The 20,013-nt window shown below is 39.5% G+C and overlaps 1 protein-coding gene across 1 annotated transcript in view; it reads right to left on the bottom strand.

The window, feature by feature from the left end:
• Positions 1-20,013, bottom strand: part of myof (myoferlin) — a 56,972-nt gene continuing 36,959 nt past the window's right edge. Inside the window, exons 36-55 of the mRNA XM_063003359.1 lie at positions 19,657-19,818; positions 19,386-19,551; positions 18,002-18,072; positions 17,819-17,875; positions 16,637-16,645; positions 16,431-16,529; positions 16,097-16,225; positions 14,395-14,550; positions 12,304-12,395; positions 12,044-12,214; positions 11,100-11,248; positions 10,868-11,007; positions 9,009-9,097; positions 6,938-7,033; positions 6,695-6,836; positions 2,895-2,994; positions 2,226-2,416; positions 1,061-1,170; positions 822-969; positions 1-172 (exon numbers count right to left, since the gene is read on the bottom strand). Of these exons, the coding sequence (XP_062859429.1) occupies positions 134-172; positions 822-969; positions 1,061-1,170; positions 2,226-2,416; positions 2,895-2,994; positions 6,695-6,836; positions 6,938-7,033; positions 9,009-9,097; positions 10,868-11,007; positions 11,100-11,248; positions 12,044-12,214; positions 12,304-12,395; positions 14,395-14,550; positions 16,097-16,225; positions 16,431-16,529; positions 16,637-16,645; positions 17,819-17,875; positions 18,002-18,072; positions 19,386-19,551; positions 19,657-19,818 (2,316 nt within the window). The 3' untranslated portion in view covers positions 1-133. The remainder of the gene's footprint in view (positions 173-821; positions 970-1,060; positions 1,171-2,225; positions 2,417-2,894; positions 2,995-6,694; positions 6,837-6,937; positions 7,034-9,008; positions 9,098-10,867; positions 11,008-11,099; positions 11,249-12,043; positions 12,215-12,303; positions 12,396-14,394; positions 14,551-16,096; positions 16,226-16,430; positions 16,530-16,636; positions 16,646-17,818; positions 17,876-18,001; positions 18,073-19,385; positions 19,552-19,656; positions 19,819-20,013) is intronic.

The raw sequence follows: 20,013 nt of genomic DNA on the forward strand, positions 1-20,013 counted from the left end.
TCCAGTTTATTAAAATCAGTTTTATTGCTTCCACTGATTGCAGTAAACAACATTTGATTCTGTTTGTAAACATTTAAGAATAATCAGTTAAAAATAAAAAGTGTTCATGTGGCGTGTTGTTTCTGTGTGCGTCTCATCGAAGAGGCTTCACAATTTTCATCGATATGTAATTCTGCAAAAGAAAAACACAAAATCAGTTCTGAGCCCCCAAATTCACACAAACTCAAACTCCACCAGTTCTGAATATTGTTTATAATCATCACACGTTTTTTTCATGTGAATCGTGCAGTCGTGACTGAATATGTTTGTATTGTTGTAAAGATGAGGTTAAACCACAGACGATGCAGAATTAATAAATAGAATAGAGCATCTTTATTTATCATCTAAACATCTATAGGATCTGTACATGAGCAGTAAAGAAGTAAATGAAATTCTTCTCTCATGTGGTTCAGCTTGTTTGGAGGCCGGGGTCAGAGCACAGGATCACCCATTGTATAGTGACCCCGGAGCTGAGAGTGTTAAGGGCTCAACAGTGGCTGGTTAGCAGAAGTGGGATGCAAACCCACAACCTTTCAATTGTTACCCAAGAGCTCCACCCACCATACTGTATATTATGTGACACGATTAAGTGACTTACATTACTGTGACTGTAAGGGCCCAACAGTGGCAACCTGGCAGTGGTGGGGTTTGAACCAGTGACCTTTCGATTTCTAGTCCAGTGATTGTGTGTGAGTTAGTGAGTTAGTTCCAGGTGAGGTGAGTGAGAGTGAGTTAGTTAGTTAGTTAGTGAGTTATAGGTGAGGTGAGTGATCTTCTCTTACTGGTAATGAATACAGGAGGATTCCAAAAAACAGCAGCACCAGTATCAACAACAACATTCCGATAAAGATCCACTTGAATCTCCTCCACACGATGAACTTCATGGTCTTACACGGGTTGGTGAACCAGAAGAACGACGTTTCCGGTCGGCTGAATAAATAAAAAAAGAGATTATAATCGTTATATAAAGTCGTATTAGCTGTTATTAATGATTAAAGCTGCGCTGTGATTGGTGCATTACTTGGGTGGGTTGAGTTTTGGGTTCATGTTGGGTTCATCTCGACCTTTTCCTGCTGGTCTCTCATCTTCTTCCTTCTCATTCACGATCTCCAGCGTAATTTCCACTTTCCCCTAAACACAAGATCTTTATTATTAATGATTTATAAACTTTATTAATCACACTTACAGGACTGATTACAGATCATAAATATAATCTCTTCCTGCACAGGTACAGAGTTCAGCAGACGCTGTTATCAAAAACTCATAATTGTGCCTGAACTCAGCTTCAGGGTTATAAGGGCTTTGCTCAGGGGTCCTGCAGTGGTGGTGGTGAACAGGCAACCTTCTGATTACTTGTCCAGTACCTTAGCCACTGAGCCACTGCTGCCCTTCCTGTAATAATGATGCCCGCCTACAAAGCCAAAAATAGACCAGCCTGACCCACCTTATCAAACCCCGACCCAAACATCGAACCGTCCAGCTCAGCGGTGTAACTAGGAGCTCATGGGCCCCAGTGCAAAAGAAAATTTGGGCCCCCTCAACAAAAATATATATATATATAAATAGGTCTAGTAACGTTCAGCAGGTTACACAGATTCCCAAAATCCCTTGCTGAGCACTCGCTGTATATTTTGATTACATATATTCTGATATTTCATTGTCTTTTAGTTATTTTAATATTTTACTTAACGTAAATATTGTAATATAATAATAACGACCTGGCGAGTGCCTGCCCCCCCTGGTAGTTACCCTCCTGGTCCAGCTACAAGTCTGACCTACATCTCTGATCTAACAGGGTTTCAGCAGGTTCGTGTTACTGGAGTGAGGAATGTTTACTGAGGCGGCTCCACACAGAACATGTAAATTTATGTAAATCACTAAAACGACACAAACGGTTTTTCTCTTCATGCCTTTATGACAGGGCGGCACGGCGGTGTGGTGGGTAGCACTCTCGCTTATGTAAACTTTACAGTGAAACCCGACAGAACAAAGAATTATTTTGTTAGATAGAAGAAAAATAAAGTGGATTTTAAACTTGACAATTCTGTTTCATGTTCCTGTAGGAATTTCTAAACGATTTACAAACTTTTAATTGAAGCTAAAAGTCCAGAGACGAGTTTATAATTATTTATTCTATAAAAGATTTACTGGTAAATTTTACTTAGTATTTTATGAGTTCTACGTACACCCAGCTCCTTCTTCCCGTTCTTCTCGATGTAACAGGGCCACCATCCCCGAACCGACTTCTGAGCGAACAGGGACTTGGACTGGTCGAACTTCTGAACTGGTTTGTTGATGTTGTCCAGCATGGTGAGTCTACACTTCTCTGGAGTTTTTGCAGGTGAGATGAGATGGTGCAGGTTCAGCTCCACGGTTCCTGGAACACAGAACGGATCAGTGAAGATCAGACGGAGCAGATCACACGTCCAGAACAGCAGATCACACGTCCAGAACATCACATCACACATCCAGAACATCAGATCACACGTCCAGAACATCACATCACACGTCCAGAACATCACATCACACGTCCAGAACATCAGATCACACGTCCAGAACATCAGATCACACGTCCAGAACATCACATCACACGTCCAGAACATCACATCACACGTCCAGAACATCACATCACACGTCCAGAACATCACATTGCACGTCCAGAACATCACATCACACGTCCAGAACATCAGATCACACGTCCAGAACATCACATCACACGTCCAGAACATCACATCACACGTCCAGAACATCAGATCACACGTCCAGAACATCACATCACACGTCCAGAACATCACATCGCACGTCCAGAACATCACATCACACGTCCAGAACATCAGATCACCGCTCTGACTTACCCAGGTAATCGTCCAGAGAAAATTTATCATTGTCCCAAATCTGGATGATCAGCTGAGGTGGAATTCTGAACTCCGTTTTATCCAGACTCCAGAAATGTTCCTGTTTAAAGTAAACACTGTGTTAGTATTTAGTATTGTGGGATTTTAGTATTTAGTATTGTGGTATTGTGGGATTTTAGTATTTAGTATTGTGGTATTGTGGGATTTTAGTATTTAGTATTGTGGTATTGTGGGATTTTAGTATTTAGTATTGTGGTATTGTAGTATTGTGGGATTGTGGTATTGTGGTATTGTGGTATTGTGGGATTTTAGTATTGTGGTATTGTGGGATTTTAGTATTTAGTATTGTGGTATTGTGGGATTTTAGTATTTAGTATTGTGGTATTGTGGGATTTTAGTATTTAGTATTGTGGTATTGTGGTATTGTAGTATTGTGGGATTGTGGTATTGTGGGATTTTAGTATTGTGGTATTGTGGGATTTTAGTATTTAGTATTGTGGTATTGTGGGATTTTAGTATTTAGTATTGTGGTATTGTGGGATTTTAGTATTCAGTATTGTGGTATTGTTGGATTTTAGTATTGTGGTATTGTGGGATTTTAGTATTTAGTATTGTGGGATTGTGGGATTTTAGTATTGTGGTATTGTGGGATTTTAGTATTTAGTATTGTGGTATTTTAGTATTGTGGGATTTTAGTATTTAATATTGTGGTATTGTGGGATTTTAGTATTGTGGTATTGTGGGATTTTAGTATTTAGTATTGTGGGATTTTAGTATTTAATATTGTGGTATTGTGGGATTTTAGTATTGTGGTATTGTGGGATTTTAGTATTATGGTATAGTGGGATTTTAGTATTTAGTGTTGTGGGATTTTAGTATTGTGGTATTGTGGGATTTTAGTATTTAGTATTGTGGTATTGTGGGATTTTAGTATTTAGTATTGTGGTATTGTGGGATTTTAGTATTTAGTATTGTGGTATTTTAGTATTGTGGTATTGTGGGATTTTAGTATTTAGCATTGTGGTATTGTGGGATTTTAGTATTTAATATTGTGGGATTGTGGGATTTTAGTATTGTGGTATTGTGGGATTTTAGTATTGTGGGATTGTGGGATTTTAGTATTGTGGTATTGTGGGATTTTAGTATTGTGGGATTGTGGGATTTTAGTATTTAGTATTGTGGTATTTTAGGATTGTGGTATTGTGGGATTTTAGTATTGTGGTATTGTGGGATTTTAGTATTATGGTATTGTGGGATTTTAGTATTTAGTATTGTGGTATTGTGGGATTTTAGTATTGTGGTATTGTGGGATTTTAGTATTTAGTATTGTGGGATTGTGGGATTTTAGTATTTAGTATTGTGGTATTGTGGGATTTTAGTGTTTAGTATTGTGGTATTGTGGGATTTTAGTATTGTGGTATTCTGGGATTTTAGTATTTAGTATTGTGGGATTTTAGTATTGTGGTATTGTGGGATTTTAGTATTTAGTATTGTGGTATTGTGGGATTTTAGTATTTAGTATTGTGGTATTGTGGGATTTTAGTATTTAGTATTATGGTATTGTGGGATTTTAGTATTTAGTATTGTGGGATTGTGGGATTTTAGTATTGTGGTATTGTGGGATTTTAGTATTTAGTATTGTGGTATTGTGGGATTTTAGTATTTAGTATTGTGGGATTGTGGGATTTTAGTATTGTGGGATTTCAGTATTGTGGTATTGTGGTATTGTGGGATTTTAGTATTTAGTATTGTGGGATTTTAGTATTGTGGGATTTTTGTATTTAGTATTGTGGTATTGTGGGATTTTAGTATTGTGGGATTGTGGGATTTTAGTATTTAGTATTGTGGTATTGTGGGATTTTAGTATTTAGTATTGTGAGATTTTAGTATTTAGTATTGTGGTATTGTGGGATTTTAGTATTTAGTATTATGGTATTGTGGGATTTTAGTATTTAGTATTGTGGTATTGTGGGATTTTAGTATTGTGGTATTGTGGGATTTTAGTATTTAGTATTGTGGTATTGTGGGATTTTAGTATTTAGTATTGTGGGATTGTGGGATTTTAGTATTGTGGGATTTCAGTATTGTGGTATTGTGGTATTGTGGGATTTTAGTATTTAGTATTGTGGGATTTTAGTATTGTGGGATTTTAGTATTTAGTATTGTGGTATTGTGGGATTTTAGTATTGTGGGATTTCAGTATTGTGGTATTGTGGGATTTTAGTATTTAGTATTGTGGGATTTTAGTATTGTGGGATTTTAGTATTTAGTATTGTGGGATTGTGGGATTTTAGTATTTAGTATTGTGGTATTGTGGGATTTTAGTATTGTGGGATTTTAGCATTTAGTATTGTGGGATTGATTTAGGCTTCGTGTGTATTTTTGTACTATACACATTAATAAAATGATAAAACGTCCAAACCAGAGCGGTTCTGCCTAAACATGACTGAACACATCAGCATGTGGGCTACACGGTCAAAAATAATAAACCCACCCATAAAGTGGGTACAACAAATACAACAAACAATACTGTTCCATACTGTCTGTTCCATACCATCCAAAACTGTTTTGCAGACTGGTACTCTAATATTTATACAATGTTCACTCTAGAACAGCGTTTCCCTTCTTTTTGCACCACGGACCGGTTTCATATAAGATATAATTTCACGGACCGGCGGGGAAGGGAGGATTTAATAATGTTGCTCACAAATGATGTAAAATGAGCTTTTTTTCGCTGCAACGAGACGCTGCTCCCACCTAGGGTACCGGTCCGCGGCCCGGTGGTTGGGGACCACTGCTCTAGAGAATGCTTCCATGTTTCCAGAGTCCAGCTGTAATGTGCTTTATGTCAGTCCAGCTGCTGCCTGGTATTACTCATGATAAAGTGACTTGTGTTTAGCCATTAAGTAAGAGGAACCTTTAGCATTTTCTTCCCGATTAAGTCATATCCAATTCCCCGATGATATTTCCCCTCTACTGCTGCAGACTCGTGACTAACACACGCCCCCTCCGACACATGTGCAGTACCAACCGCTTCTTTTCACCTGAAGATCCGTATTGCACATGGAGAGTCATGCACTGATCTCCATTATCCCCTGTCTCTGTGCAGCACCATCCATCAGTCAGTAGAGGGCGTAACTGCAGCAGTGATGAGGAATCCCCTCCGGCGTTCCCACCCTCAGACCAGCCGATCGTCGCCTGTACAGGCACCTGAGATTCAGCAGTTTTATTGTGTATTTTATGGTGTGTTTGGAGGGCACAATGTTGAAGCACATCTGTTCTTGCAGCCATAATATTAAAATAATTAAATACAGTTTAGAGGCCGCTCAGGTGGCGCAGCGGTAAAACACGCTAGCACACCAGAGCTGTGATCTCAAACACATCGTATCGAAACTTAGCTCTGCCATCCAACCGAACTGGGCAGCTACATGAACAACGTTTGGCTGGGGTTCATACAGGGTTAGGGAGCCGGAGAGGGAGCTCATAACTGAGCGAATTACGACCTCTGCTGGCTGATCAATGGCACTGCACAGAGTTCAGGAATAATGCTGATCAGGGTGTGGCTCTCTGTGCACAAAGCTGATCTGCATATGAACTCGGCTGTTGCAGGTGAAAAAATGCAGTCAGTACTGCACACGTGTCGGAGGGGGCGTGTGAGTCTCGCTCTCCTCAATCTGGGCAGGGGTCAGCACCAGTAGAAAAATTGGGTAAAAATTGGACGCAGTAAAAATCAGGAGAAAATGCATAAAAACAGTTTAGCAGCGTGTAGGTCTCCGAACTCGTACCAGTGTCCTCATTACCTTTTTAGAAACTAAACAGAGTTGTTCTGCCGGCAGGTAATCAAAATTAAAGATAAATCTCCAGTTAAAGTTTCCATCACCATCCAGAGATCTGTAATGGACGTCAGTCTTCTGTTTATCTTCCTCCTTTCCTGCCATCCAGCTAATAAACACATTTACATAAAACAGTTTTTGATTAATAAACCAACAAATAAAGTCCACTCAGAGGAACATTAATTACACGTGATGGAATCTGTCTCTTACCCCTTCACATAAATATCACTCATGTGCTCCCCGGTGATGCTTGTCTCATCCAGGATGACGTTAGTCGTGTTCCAAACAATCACGCGTAATGAAAATCTGGTGAATAAATAATAAATCATTAACATCAGTACAAAGTATTTATCATTTATCATCAAAAGCTTTAATTATTAATAATACAACCCCAAATCAGAAATCAGAAGTTGGGACAGTGTGGAAAATGTAAATAATAAAAACACAGAGTTTCTTACATTAACTTCATTTATTAATAAACATCCATTCCTGCATTTTAGACCTGCTTAACATTCCAGAAAAAGTTGGGACAGGGGCAATTTAGGGCTAGTAATGAGGTGAAACTAAATAATGATGTGATGTTAAACAGGTGATTGTGATCATGGTTTGGTACAAAAGCAGCACGAGGAAAGGCTGAGAGTCTCTGATGAGTAAAGATGATCAGAGGATCCAGTTTGTCCACAAATGTGTGAGGAAATGATTGAAATGATTAAAAACAATGAACCTCAAAGAAAGATTGGAAGGGATTTGCATGTTCTCCCTCTACAGTGCAGAATATCATTCAACCATTTAAGAAATCAGGAATTTTAGTGTGTAAAGGCCAAGGGAAGAAGAGGGTACGGGTACTGGACTGACCTGCCTGCAGTCCTGATCTGTCCCCAATAGAGAACGTGAGGAGAATTTTGAAACGACGACGACCCCCCGTACTGCTGCACATCTTAAGACGTGTTTGCAAAAAGAACGAGACAAAATAATGTCACGTGGGAAGAAAGGACGCAAATGCAGAAGTAAATAATAATAATACTATTTTATTTAATTATAAAGGACAACGGAAAGATAAACAGCAAACAAAAAACAGAACACAAAAAACCCGATCGGAAACTCCGACGGAGCTGCTGACGCAGCTAAATGAAAAATAGACAAAGTGAAACCAAAACAGAAGGAAGCGGGACGCGAACCCCGGTCAGCCGCGTGGCAGCCGGGAGCGTTACCACCGCACTGTAGTGGTGCTGGAAAACGGGAGCGCGAGAACCTCTAATACGCTTAGGAGCGAAGGGAGAGGAGGGGAACTCCGAGGAGCGCTAGACCCAACACCGCGACTAACAATCGCAGTGACCGGTCGGCGCGCCCTGGATCGCGGAGCTGACACACCAATCTGAAACCAGAAAGAAACAAATAAACAAAGTTAGGCAGTTCTAGACTGCGGATTCGAACCGGGGTCTTTAGCACGGCAACCGCTTGCTCAGCGGAGTCGCCACCCAGCGGTTGGAGAATCCAATGTTCAGAATAACTGAAGGCACTGATGCCAGAATACTTTCAGCGCTTTAACACAGCGCTGAGTGAAACCGCTAACGCTAACTGCTAGCGCAAAATGAACTGCAGTTCGAGGACTGCACCGCGTCGCACCACACTATATCTACGAGACCACCAGAACATACCAGTTACCTCAAACCTTGCGGTTTTACTTACCCGAATGGCATACGCCACCAGGGCTACCAGCTAAGGCTACGAACGTGTGGACGAGCTGGCACCACGGACCGGAAAACAAACAAAGGTGCGACACCCGCTGCTGTGTGGAGCTGGCTTAAGTAGTCAGCCCCACGGCTGCGGGTGATCAGCACTAATTAGGAGGCCTGGTATAAGAGGCCTTTGTTCTCTGAGCTCTGTAATGTCTGCTTCGCTGGGAACCCGGGGCACGTTCACCAGCTACCACAGACCTCGTTATAAATAAAAGCTGAAACACTAAATCACTTGGTCTCCTCGGTGCCAAAACCTCTTTTAAGTGGTGAAAAGGAACGACGACATTACAAAGTGGTAAATGCTTTACCGTCCCAACTTGTTTTGGAATGTTAAGCAGGTCTGAAATGCAGGAATGGATGTTTATTAATAAATGAAATTAAGTTGAGCAGATAAAAGATGAAATATCTCAGCTTCATCCTGTCTGACATCAAATAAAAGTTAAAGTCAATGTAAGAAACTCTGTGTTTTTATTATTTACATTTTCCATCCTGTCCCAACTTTTTCTGATTTGGGGTTGTACATCACTTTTATTTTTTCTTACTTTTTAGCTTTGCGTGGAGAAATATCAAACGGAGCACCAGGAAGTCCAAGAGTTTTGGGGAAAACATCAACCCACATCTGAAGAGTTCCCTACAAAAGATAAATAACAAATAAAATAAAAGTGTGATTCTCATTTTTGTTTTATTTTGGTTTATTTTTGTTTTATTTTTGTGTTTAGTTTTATTTAGTTTTATTTTTGTTTTATTTTGTTTTATTTTTGTTTTATTTTGTTTTATTTCAGGTTTATTTTGATTTATTTTTGTTTTATTTTGGTTTATTTTTGTTTTATTTTGATTTTATTTGGTGTATTTTTGTTTTATTGTTTTATTTTTGTTTTATTTTGTGTTATTTTTGGTTTATTTTGGTTTATTTTTGTTTTATTTTGATTTATAATGTTTTATTTTAATTTATTTTGTTTTATTTTGTTTCATTTTTGGTTTATCTTGGTTTATTTTGGTTTATTTGGTTTTACTTTTGTTTTATTTTGTTTTATTTTGTTTTATTTTGGTTTTATTTTGTTTTATTTGTGGTTTATTTTGGGTTTATTTTGTTTTATTTTGTTTTATTTTGTTTTATTTTTGTTTTATTTTGATTTATTTGGTTTTATGTTTGGTTTATTTTGGTTTATTTTTGTTTTATTTTGTTTTATTTTGTTTTATTTTGTTTTATTTGGTTTTATGTTTAATTTTATGTTTGTTTGTTTTTTGGTTTATTTTGGTTTATCTTGGTTTATTTTGCTTTATTTGGTTTTACTTTTGGTTTATTTTGGTTTATTTTGTTTTATTTTTGTTTTATTTTGTTTTATTTTGATTTATTTTGTTTTATTTTTGTTTTATTTTGGTTTGGTTTATTTTGTTATATTTTTGGTTTATGTTGGTTTGGTTTATTTTGTTATATTTTTTGTTTTATTTTGGTTTATTTTTGGTTTTTTTGGGTTTATTTTGTTTAATTTTGTTTAATTTTGGTTGATTTTTGTTTTATTTTGTTTTATTTTGGTTTATTTTTGGTTTTTTTGGGTTTATTTTGTTTAATTTTGTTTAATTTTGGTTGATTTTTGTTTTATTTTATTTTATTTTGGTTTATTTGGTTTTATGTTTGGTTTTATGTTTGGTTTATTTTGGTTTATTTTGGTTTACTTTTGTTTTATTTTGTTTTATTTTTGGTATATTTTGGGTGTATTTTAGTTTATTTTTGGTTTATTTTGGTTTATTTTTGGCTTATTTTGTTTAATTTAGTTTTATTTTTGATTTATTTTGGGTTTACTTTGGTTTATTTTTGTTTTATTTTGTTATATTTTGTTTTATTTTGTTATATTTTGGTTTTATTTTGGTTTTATTTTGGTTTATTTTGTTTTATTTGGTTTTATGTTTGGTTTAATGTTTGTTTTATTTTGTTTTATTTTGTTTTATTTTTGTTTTATTTTGGGTTTATTTTGGTAAATTTTGTTTAATTTTGTTTAATTTTGTTTAATTTTGTTTTATTTTAATTTATTTTGTTTTATTTTGTTTTATTGTTTTATTTAGTTTTAATGTTTTATTTTGTTTTAATATGTTTTGTTTTGTGTATTTTTGTTTATTTTTGTTTATTTAGTTTTAATATGTTTTATATTTGTATATTTTTGTTTATTTTTGTTTATTTTGTTTTACTTTTGTTTTATTTTTATTTATTTTGTTTTATTTTATTTTATTTTAGTCTATTTTGTTTTATTTTTGTTTATTTTTGTTTATTTTGGGTTTATTCGGTTTTATTTTGGTTTATTTGGGTTTATTTGGTTTTATTTTTGTTTATTTAGGTTTATTTTGGTTTCTCCATGTTGTTGAGAAGGTGACGGAGGGACGGAGCAGATCTATATACTCGTACCTGAGACAGCGTGGGCTGGAAGCTGCTGTAGAGCGTTCTGGTTTCTACGTGCTCGGGTACGAGTCCTTGTGTTCGGAGAACATGTAAAGCGATTCGTTCATTCGGGGGTCCCAGGTGCTGGTGGATTTCCTTGTTAGCCTCTACAGAAATATAATGACATGAATATTAATCATTATTATTAATAATTAATAAAAACACGAACGCTCTGATGAGACGATGGAAAAATAATCACCAAAGTCGGAGAGTTGATACTCCTGGCCGTTGAAGCTCAGGGTGTTCCCGTTGTCCTCGGTTCTCGGAGCTGAAACTCCTTTCAGACGGGCGTGGTTCTGTAAAATCTGGGAGGGCTTCAGCTGATCCCGCCACTGGTTTGGACCGGATCTGTTTCAGAGAGAACATGTTAAATCTGTTAAAAATAAATAAACCTTTTCTTAGCCCATTCTTAGCTGCCATCTGGAGCTTGCAGGTTTGAATCTCAGCTGTGCTACCTGCAGGCTGGACAATGACAATGATTGGTCCAGGGGTGGGAGTGCCGGAGCGGTTTAACGCACTAGCTCACCACTCAGCAGAGCCTCGGACCCGACCAGGCGTCTACACGATCACAATCGGTCGTGTTTGAGTTAGGGAAGGGCGTGTTAAGATAAGATTCCTTTATTGATCCCCATGGGGCAAATTGGTGTTGGGTGTTTTACTGCTGCCACTTCAGTATGTGAATTTTACTGGTCTGGGCCCCTGTACCCTTGGGGTGGGGCAGCACACAGAGCTTAGCTTGTCTCTCTGTACGCTATACAGCTCTGTATGGGAACCCAACACTGACGGGTGATAAGAAGTGGCGGCAGATTGAACATGTGTCTGGGGTGGGGGAGGACGTGTGGTGATCCGGTTCTCCTTGATCAGATCAAGGGTTGTGCAAATGGCAGTGGGTTAACAATGGGGAATTGGATATGACTAAATTGGAAGACAAAGGGGGAAAATCCAAGGGGGAAAAAATCTGAATTAGACTAACCAGAAAGTCTAGATTTAAATCTTTATATTTGCAGAGATTTATTAGCTGGTAAATGTGATCACATGCTATAAACGTGATGTTATGATAGTAACATTACTACACAGGTAACACGCCGGGCCCCCCAGGTTCTCTACCAGCCCTGGTGTTGAGGAGATTTTACTGATGCTCACGTGCAGTAGGTCTGAGGGACGCCGCAGTACGAGCCGAAACGTGAAAGGAAACGATTCTCCAGATCAATAACCGTCTCGCCCACTTTCTCATCCCGAGCCAGAAGATCAAAGTCATACACGGAGATCTTCAGATCTTTATCTTGAGGGAGGAAACACGACATCTCAAACATTCTGGTGATGAGAGAGAATAAAAAAGAGGATTTAATAACATACACTGAACTATAAAAGTCTACAAGACCAGAATAATGAATCCTAAATACCTTCCAAACACCGGACTGGTGGTATTTGGAATGTAATTGTCTCTGTCATCAATGCTCTTCTTTCCCAAAGCGATCTTTATATAGGGGTCACACTGTACAGAAAACACAACACAGTCATAGGGTTATGGTTAGGGTTAGAGGTTAGGGGTCTATAGGGGTCACACTGTACAGAAAACACAACACAGTACCAGTGAGTTTTACAATCATCATGAGAGTGAAAGGAAATAAACAGTCTAGGGTTAGAAGTTAGAGGTTAGAGGGATATAGGGGGTTATGGTTATGGTTAGAGGGGTATAGGGGGTTATGGTTATGGTTAGAGGGATATAGGGGGTTATGGTTATGGTTAGAGGGATATAGGGGGTTATGGTTAGAGGGATATAGGGGGTTATGGTTATGGTTAGAGGGATATAGGGGGTTATGGTTAGAGGGATATAGGGGGTTATGGTTATGGTTAGAGGGATATAGGGGGTTATGGTTATGGTTAGAGGGATATAGGGGGTTATGGTTATGGTTAGAGGGATATAGGGGGTTATGGTTATGGTTAGAGGGATATAGGGGGTTATGGTTATGGTTAGAGGGATATAGGGGGTTATGGTTAGAGGGATATAGGGGGTTATGGTTATGGTTAGAGGGATATAGGGGGTTAGGGTTAGAGGTTAAGTCAAGTCAAGTCAACTTTATTTATATAGCGCTTTTTACAATAGACATTGTCTCAAAGCAACTTTACAAAATCCAGGACCAACAGATACAAAAAACCCCTGTTGAGCAAGCCGAGGGCGACCGTGGCAAGGAAAAACTCCCTGAAAATTACAGGAAGAAACCTTGAGAGGAACCAGACTCAGCAGGGCCCATCCTTCTTGGGTGGCCTGGAGGATACTTTAAATAAATACACGATTTAAGGGGATGTAGGGGATGAGGGTGAGGCTAAAGCCTAATAAAATGGACTGACCAAAGTGACCTTTAATTCTGATCTGTCAATGGTTTTTCTACCGTAAATCTGAACATAATCAACTTAGAAGTGAAATGTACTCATACAGGACACTTTCTGACGTTTCTAAATATTCTGCTCTCTAATAATAATAACGCTCCGGCCGTCTTAACCCACAACACACACGATGTGTAAATGTTCCAGCAGCTTCCGGTGTAGTGATGAAGCGTCGCTCCCTACTCCCTACACAGTCTGAAGTTCACTTCATTTGAACATTCTCGTTACCTCTGGATCTGAATCTCACTTAAAATGGTGGAATACCCTACGTAGTGCACTTCACAGGAACGACCGGGGTGAATGGAACGCTCCTACAGAATCGGTGCTGATGGTTGAAAGAGCCACTTTCTGAACCAATCAGAGCTTCTGATTGTAATTGTTAGTAAGAAATGCTGTTATTTGCATTTATTCGGTTTGCGTCACACAGATGACGCGGTAATGAAACGCTCGATCGGCTTTCTAACCACTTCCTGTTTTACTTCACCACCGGGAAAAGTTTGGAGGTTTTTAATTATAAGCACATTTACAAAATAACGGATTCTGTTCCTAATGGGACGCACGCTTATAAATGTAATAGCATCTGGAAGAACAGAAGCTAAGGTAAGCAGCGGTTATGATTGTTTTTGCCGTGTTTGGGATTTTGGCCGCTGTGCCGTGATTTATCGAGCGTTTTTGTTCTGTAATGAAAACAAAACGTATCAGTTGAAGCTTTTAACTGGAACCTTCTTGTTACAGAAATTACATTCATTTACACAATGAGGAGGAAAGTAAAGACACGAAGTAAAACGGCTAAATACACTCGCTAATCTGTTGTTGTTTTTATCTGAACTTACAGATTATTTCTTTATTTCTACGCTACATTTATAATATATGTTTTGTGTAGATTATATTGACTTGTGACTCGTATTCTGTGACTTGTGAACATCTCTGGTAAGTGCATGGCAGAATGTGAACCTAGCTCTCCAGTTAACACGTATCAGTGCACCCTCAGTGCAGGTCCCCAGCCCACATAAACAGGAGTGTAGCATCATGAATTAAACATGCAGCAGAACGATCCGCTGCTGCGTCGCCCGTTTCCATCTCTGCTCGAGCCTCATGATACTTACTAAACCGTTGTTGTCTTTGGGCTGCAGGTCAATCGCTCTGACCACGTAGATCCTGACCAGGCACTCCTGCGGGCCGCTGTCAGGAAGCTCTCGGAACTGCTGTGGAGGTGGTCGCACGCTGGGGTCATCTGATAGAGGATAGATCTTAAAGGAACCCTAAAAACAACAACCGGCGTCTTTTTATTAATCAGAGAATAAATGAAAATAACAGTTTTATACAAACTGCTTTAAAACATGGAAACACGTCACATCATCTTCACTAACTGCTTTATAAACTCTCACTCAGGACTCTGTCGGGTCACCTCACACCCCTACACCCTCACTCACCCACTCAAACCCACGGCCAACATTTACAGCAGCCAAACAACCTTTCTTAGAAGGATGGAAAATGTGGACACAGGAAGAACATACAAAACACACATGGACTGAAGGTGAGGCTTTAATGTAGATCTACAAAACCCTGGTGCTTCACAGCCTCTGCACCAATAACACCACGTGAAACAATAAACACATACTACACTAAACCAACACTAGGTGGCGCTGGTGCATCAGCATTACAGCAACACTCCACCTCCGTCTTTACATCTATTAGGAAAACCAGTTTATTAAGAACTCAGAGTCACTGACTAATAATAATAATAATAATAATAACGATGACGTGGTTCGGAGGTTAAGGGACTGGACTAGTAATCAGATGGTTGCAGGTTTAAGCCCCACCAACAACAAGTTGTCACTATTGGGCCCCTGAGCAAGGCCCTTTAACCCCAAATGCTTGGACTGAATTTACTCATAATTGCAACCATTAAAACCACCTCCTTGTTTCTACACTCACTGTCCATGTTATCAGCTCCACTTACCATATAGAAGCACTTTGTAGTTCTACAATTACTGACTGTAGTCCATCTGTTTCTCTACATGCTTTGTTATCTCCTTTCATGCTGTTCTTCAATGGTCAGGACCCCCACAGAGCAGGTATTATTTAGGTGGTGGATGATTCTCAGCACTGCAGTGACACTGACATGGTGCTGGTGTGTTAGTGTGTGTTGTGCTGGTATGAGTGGATCAGACACAGCAGCGCTGCTGGAGTTTTTAAATAACGTGTCCACTCACTGTCCACTCTATTAGACACTCCTACCTAGTCGTTCCACCTTGTAGATGTAAAGTCAGAGACGATCGCTCATCTATTGCTGCTGTTTGAGTCGCTCATCTTCTAGACCTTCATCAGTGGGCACAGGACGCTGCCCACGGGGCGCTGTCGGCTGGATGTTTTTGGTTGGTGGACGATTCTCAGTCCAGCAGTGACAGTGAGGTGTTTAAAAACTCCAGCAGCGCTGCTGTGTCTGATCCACTCATACCAGCACAACACACACTAACACACCACCACCATGTCAGTGTCACTGCAGTGCTGAGAATCATCCACCACCTAAATAATACCTGCTCTGTGGTGGTCCTGACCATTGAAGAACAGCATGAAAGGAGATAACAAAGCATGTAGAGAAACAGTTGGACTACAGTCAGTAATTGTAGAACTACAAAGTGCTTCTATATGGTAAGTGGAGCTGATAAAATGGACAGTGGTTTTAATGTTATGATTGATCTATGTAAATCTGTAAGAGCTTGAAATGGATTTATTTTATTGACACTTCTCCTGGTGATTGAATCTGGACAGTGCATCTTGGTAACAGTTTTGTAATTTCTTTACCTTGAATTCTCCGACTACACTCGGGTCGTCCTCACCGTCGTCACTTCTGCCCCGACAGAGTTTAAATGTGTTACAGAAATCAGTCAGTCCTTTATACTCAGAAACGCTCTCAAGTTCTCCATCAAACACCTGAAAACAACAACAAACAACAAAACTCTCTCCAACATGAAAAATTCTGAAGAAACGTGGATGAAGATTCTTAATGAGCAAATAAATATTGATTTAATAAATTACTACACATGATCTGAATTAATCTAATATCAATATTTATTTAAGTCCCTCCTATAAGGAAGATAAATATTTGATGTAGAACGAGCAGGACTTCGTCTCGTACCTTCAGGGTGTCGTATCCTTTCTGAAGGTACGGCCCACATTTCTCATGATCTCCAACAGAAGCGTAAAACTTGCTCCACCAATCGATCGTCTCCTTCTCCTGTAATTCAGAATAAAATCCTCATAAAAATACACAACTAATATCTAAATCATCAACTTAAACCAGTAATACAGTTTCATTCTGAAGGAGGAAACAGAAACTTTTACCTTTTCTTGCTGTTGGGACGGACGGCATGTAAATACAAACACAAGATCATGTTAAACATTTCATCTTAAATAAATAAATAAATAAAAAGCAAGAATTGTACAAGCAGATTCAGCTCGTGTAATGATTAATCTAGACTAATAAATAATTCCGTAGATTGTTTTTAATTTCAGGACGGAAAGTTGTCAGAAATTAAATTCAGCTGCTACCTACACATGTTCTGATTGGAACGAAGAGAATTATTTAATATTTTAAAGATTATTTAATATTTTAAGGATAAAATCAGTGACGTTTAATGCCTGGTTCACACTACACGATTTTTGTCCTGATTTTCGCTCGGTGACTGGTCGGCGTTAGATTTGCTGGCGCGGGAGAAACTCGGCGTTCACTTGGCGATCGAAACTCGGCTCTCAGTCGCTATATGAACTACTCAACAACTCGATCTGAGCGGCTCGATTTCTAGCATGTCGAATATCTGGATCTGAGTTGCCCGACTGGCAATGAGTGCGGTGTCAAACAGCCGATGAGAACACAGGATACGGTGAGAGGGGAAATGCAGGGGAGGAGTGTAAAAACGTGGTACAGGGGCGTAATATAGTTTATATCAGAATACATCAGCACACACACACAAGTTTTACAGTATTTCTGACCTGATCATTCTCTACAAAACACCCACGCTGCATTACAATAAATATTTATTAACCTCCAACAGAACAGACGCCCCCTGCTGCTGGCGTAGCCAAATCCACTCAGATTCATTTGTTTTTCCTACTTGATTTTACGCTGCACATCAGCGCATTAACAGCTTTCATCTCTCGCTTATTGTTGATGTACATGTTTGGACGTGGTGTCGTTAAACCCCTCGTCACTTCTCACGAGTGTTTTCGTGACTAAATGTAGTTTGTGAGACCAGAGAAGCTCGTCTGTGATTCCAGTTGGTGATAGATGGTGTAGTGTGTGACCCCCTATCACCCATCAGTCGTGTAGTGTGAAACCCCCATCACCCATCACACCAACTTAGAAGACTCCCGATTACAAGAGATCCAGTTGTACAGCGATCTGACCACTTGGAAAGTCGTGTAGTGTGAAACCCCCATTACCCATCAGTCGTGTAGTGTGAACTTGGCATAAGCAGAAGCAGAATAATTCAGTTGAGCGGCGTCACGTGTTCAGACGATACGTACACGCAGAGGAACTGATGGAGCCATTTTGTCTACAGCTGCTGAGATGCCGTGTAAAAACTGAAATTCACAACGCTGACAATTAACCAAAGCTCAAAGATACAGAAATAAAAACCCTGAACATGATCCACATGATCCAGGAACACTCATGAGATAAAGTGAGGGGAATGATGGTGGATTGTTCACCTGCGTCTCTAGTAGAGGACGTTCCTCTATGTTTATGTGAAGCTCCTGAGGAGCCGCCGCCATCAGAGCCACTGCAGAACAAAAGAACATTAGAAAAACGGTTAATAACAAAATACCTTCACATCACAGTACCAAACACACGTTAGTCTCTCTTACACACTTTTACACAAACTGACCGGGATTATGCCCGGGATTATGACCCGGATTATGCCCGAGATTATGCCCGGGATTATGACCGGGATTACGACCCGGATTATGCCCAGGATTATGCCCGGGATTATGACCGGTATTATGACCGGGATTATGACCCGGATTATGGGTGCTGCACAGCTAAATGGGTTTTGTGAACGTGGGTTCAAACCTCATCTCCGTTCACTGTCTCTGAGGACTTCTCCCGGTGCACTTGAGTTTCCTTCTGAAAATTCTCCTTCACCCATAAACCTTAACTTTTAATTTCTCTTTTTTCTGAATAGCCACGAACTCCCACAAATACACTCCAAAATCCTGTGGAAAAGTGGGTTAGTGGTGCCAGCTCCAGATCATTTTGCCCATGGAACTGTAGTGGGATATCTTAACAAGCTCATTGTCAGGTGTTCACATACTTTTGGCCACGTACTGGAACTATCATAAGGTTTAAAGCGCTGTTGTTTAACGTTCCATCTGAATCGACACCTTAATCACAAGCTATCATGAAGGCAGCAGGTCTGAACGACCCGATCCTGGGAAATCGAGGGAACCAGGTCATGTTCCAGTCTTTAAGAATGAAATGGGTTCAATACCCGTTCCTTCTGTCTTCAATGACTTATTCACGTCACTTTACTAGGCCGTCGTGGCTTTGTGATGGTTGGCTGCACAGATGTGTCAGTGTTCTCCAGCACCCTCTGTCTCATGTCGCCCCTGATTATACAATCCACGTCCAGTTTGTTCTCGGTCCTCTTCATCTTCCTTCCACAAGTCCTGTCATACAGTAACATCTCCTTCAGTGTTCTCATGTGGGGCCTCATCACACCCAGAGTAACAGAACTTATGGGACTAAACATGGTTTTCCATTCTGGCCGTCTCGTACACTCGCTCAGTGGTGATCATCTTCCTCCATCAGATTTTCAGCAGTTTTCTGATGCTCCTGTTCTCAAAAGCCTAAACGTGTCTTTCTCTTTCTTCATCGTCCATGCTTCACATAATATGTGGCTATTGGCCAGACCAAGGGTTTCATCAATCAGTCATAGCTTGGTAATGGTGCTAATAGACGTGTTTTACCGTATCCTTGTCAGTTTGAGCATTACCACCTCACCATTCTCAACTTCACGTCCACTTATTAGTGATATGAAAAAGCAGTGAGTGTTTTAAAACGGTAATAAAATCAGGACACATTTCTAAACTTTACCTTTAGATGACATGGCCACTTCAGCGACGGTGTCGTACGGGTTGCATCGGAACTCCTCCAGTGTGTCAATGGTGCACTGGCCAACTACAGGCTTCCTGCCAAACGGTCTGTGATCAATCACCTTCAGCACTATCGGAGGCGTGTACATCTCGTCTTTAGGCAGGAGCTTCACAATCAAACAGAAGATACGTTACAACTTTTTGACTTTGTGGTTCGTGTCCAGAGAAAATGATTTATATTTATATTTATATATTTATATCATTAGTCTTACCACTTTCATTACTAGAACATTTCCAGGGAAGTTTGGGCTCCTCTTCATGTTCTTGATGACGGCTGACTGAATCCTCTCACCTCCACACTCCACCACCAGGCTGGGCGAGGACACCGGTGCCAACTGGTACGTCTTCATGTTACGCAAACCCCACGCCAGTACCTACACCAACCATACAGAACCAAAACAAGTGATCATGTTTATAAACCCAAATATTTCTTATATTAATATAATATTTCAAATATTATGCTGTACACTATTGATCTATAGAATTCAGAGCAAATCTTTAGTTTTACCTACTTACAGTTTGTTTACATTAGATATCAAAGGAAATAGATCCTGATAGGACCCTTCCTG

This window comes from Trichomycterus rosablanca, chromosome 10 (assembly GCF_030014385.1).
Source record: "Trichomycterus rosablanca isolate fTriRos1 chromosome 10, fTriRos1.hap1, whole genome shotgun sequence".
Taxonomy (NCBI): Eukaryota; Metazoa; Chordata; class Actinopteri; order Siluriformes; family Trichomycteridae; genus Trichomycterus; species Trichomycterus rosablanca.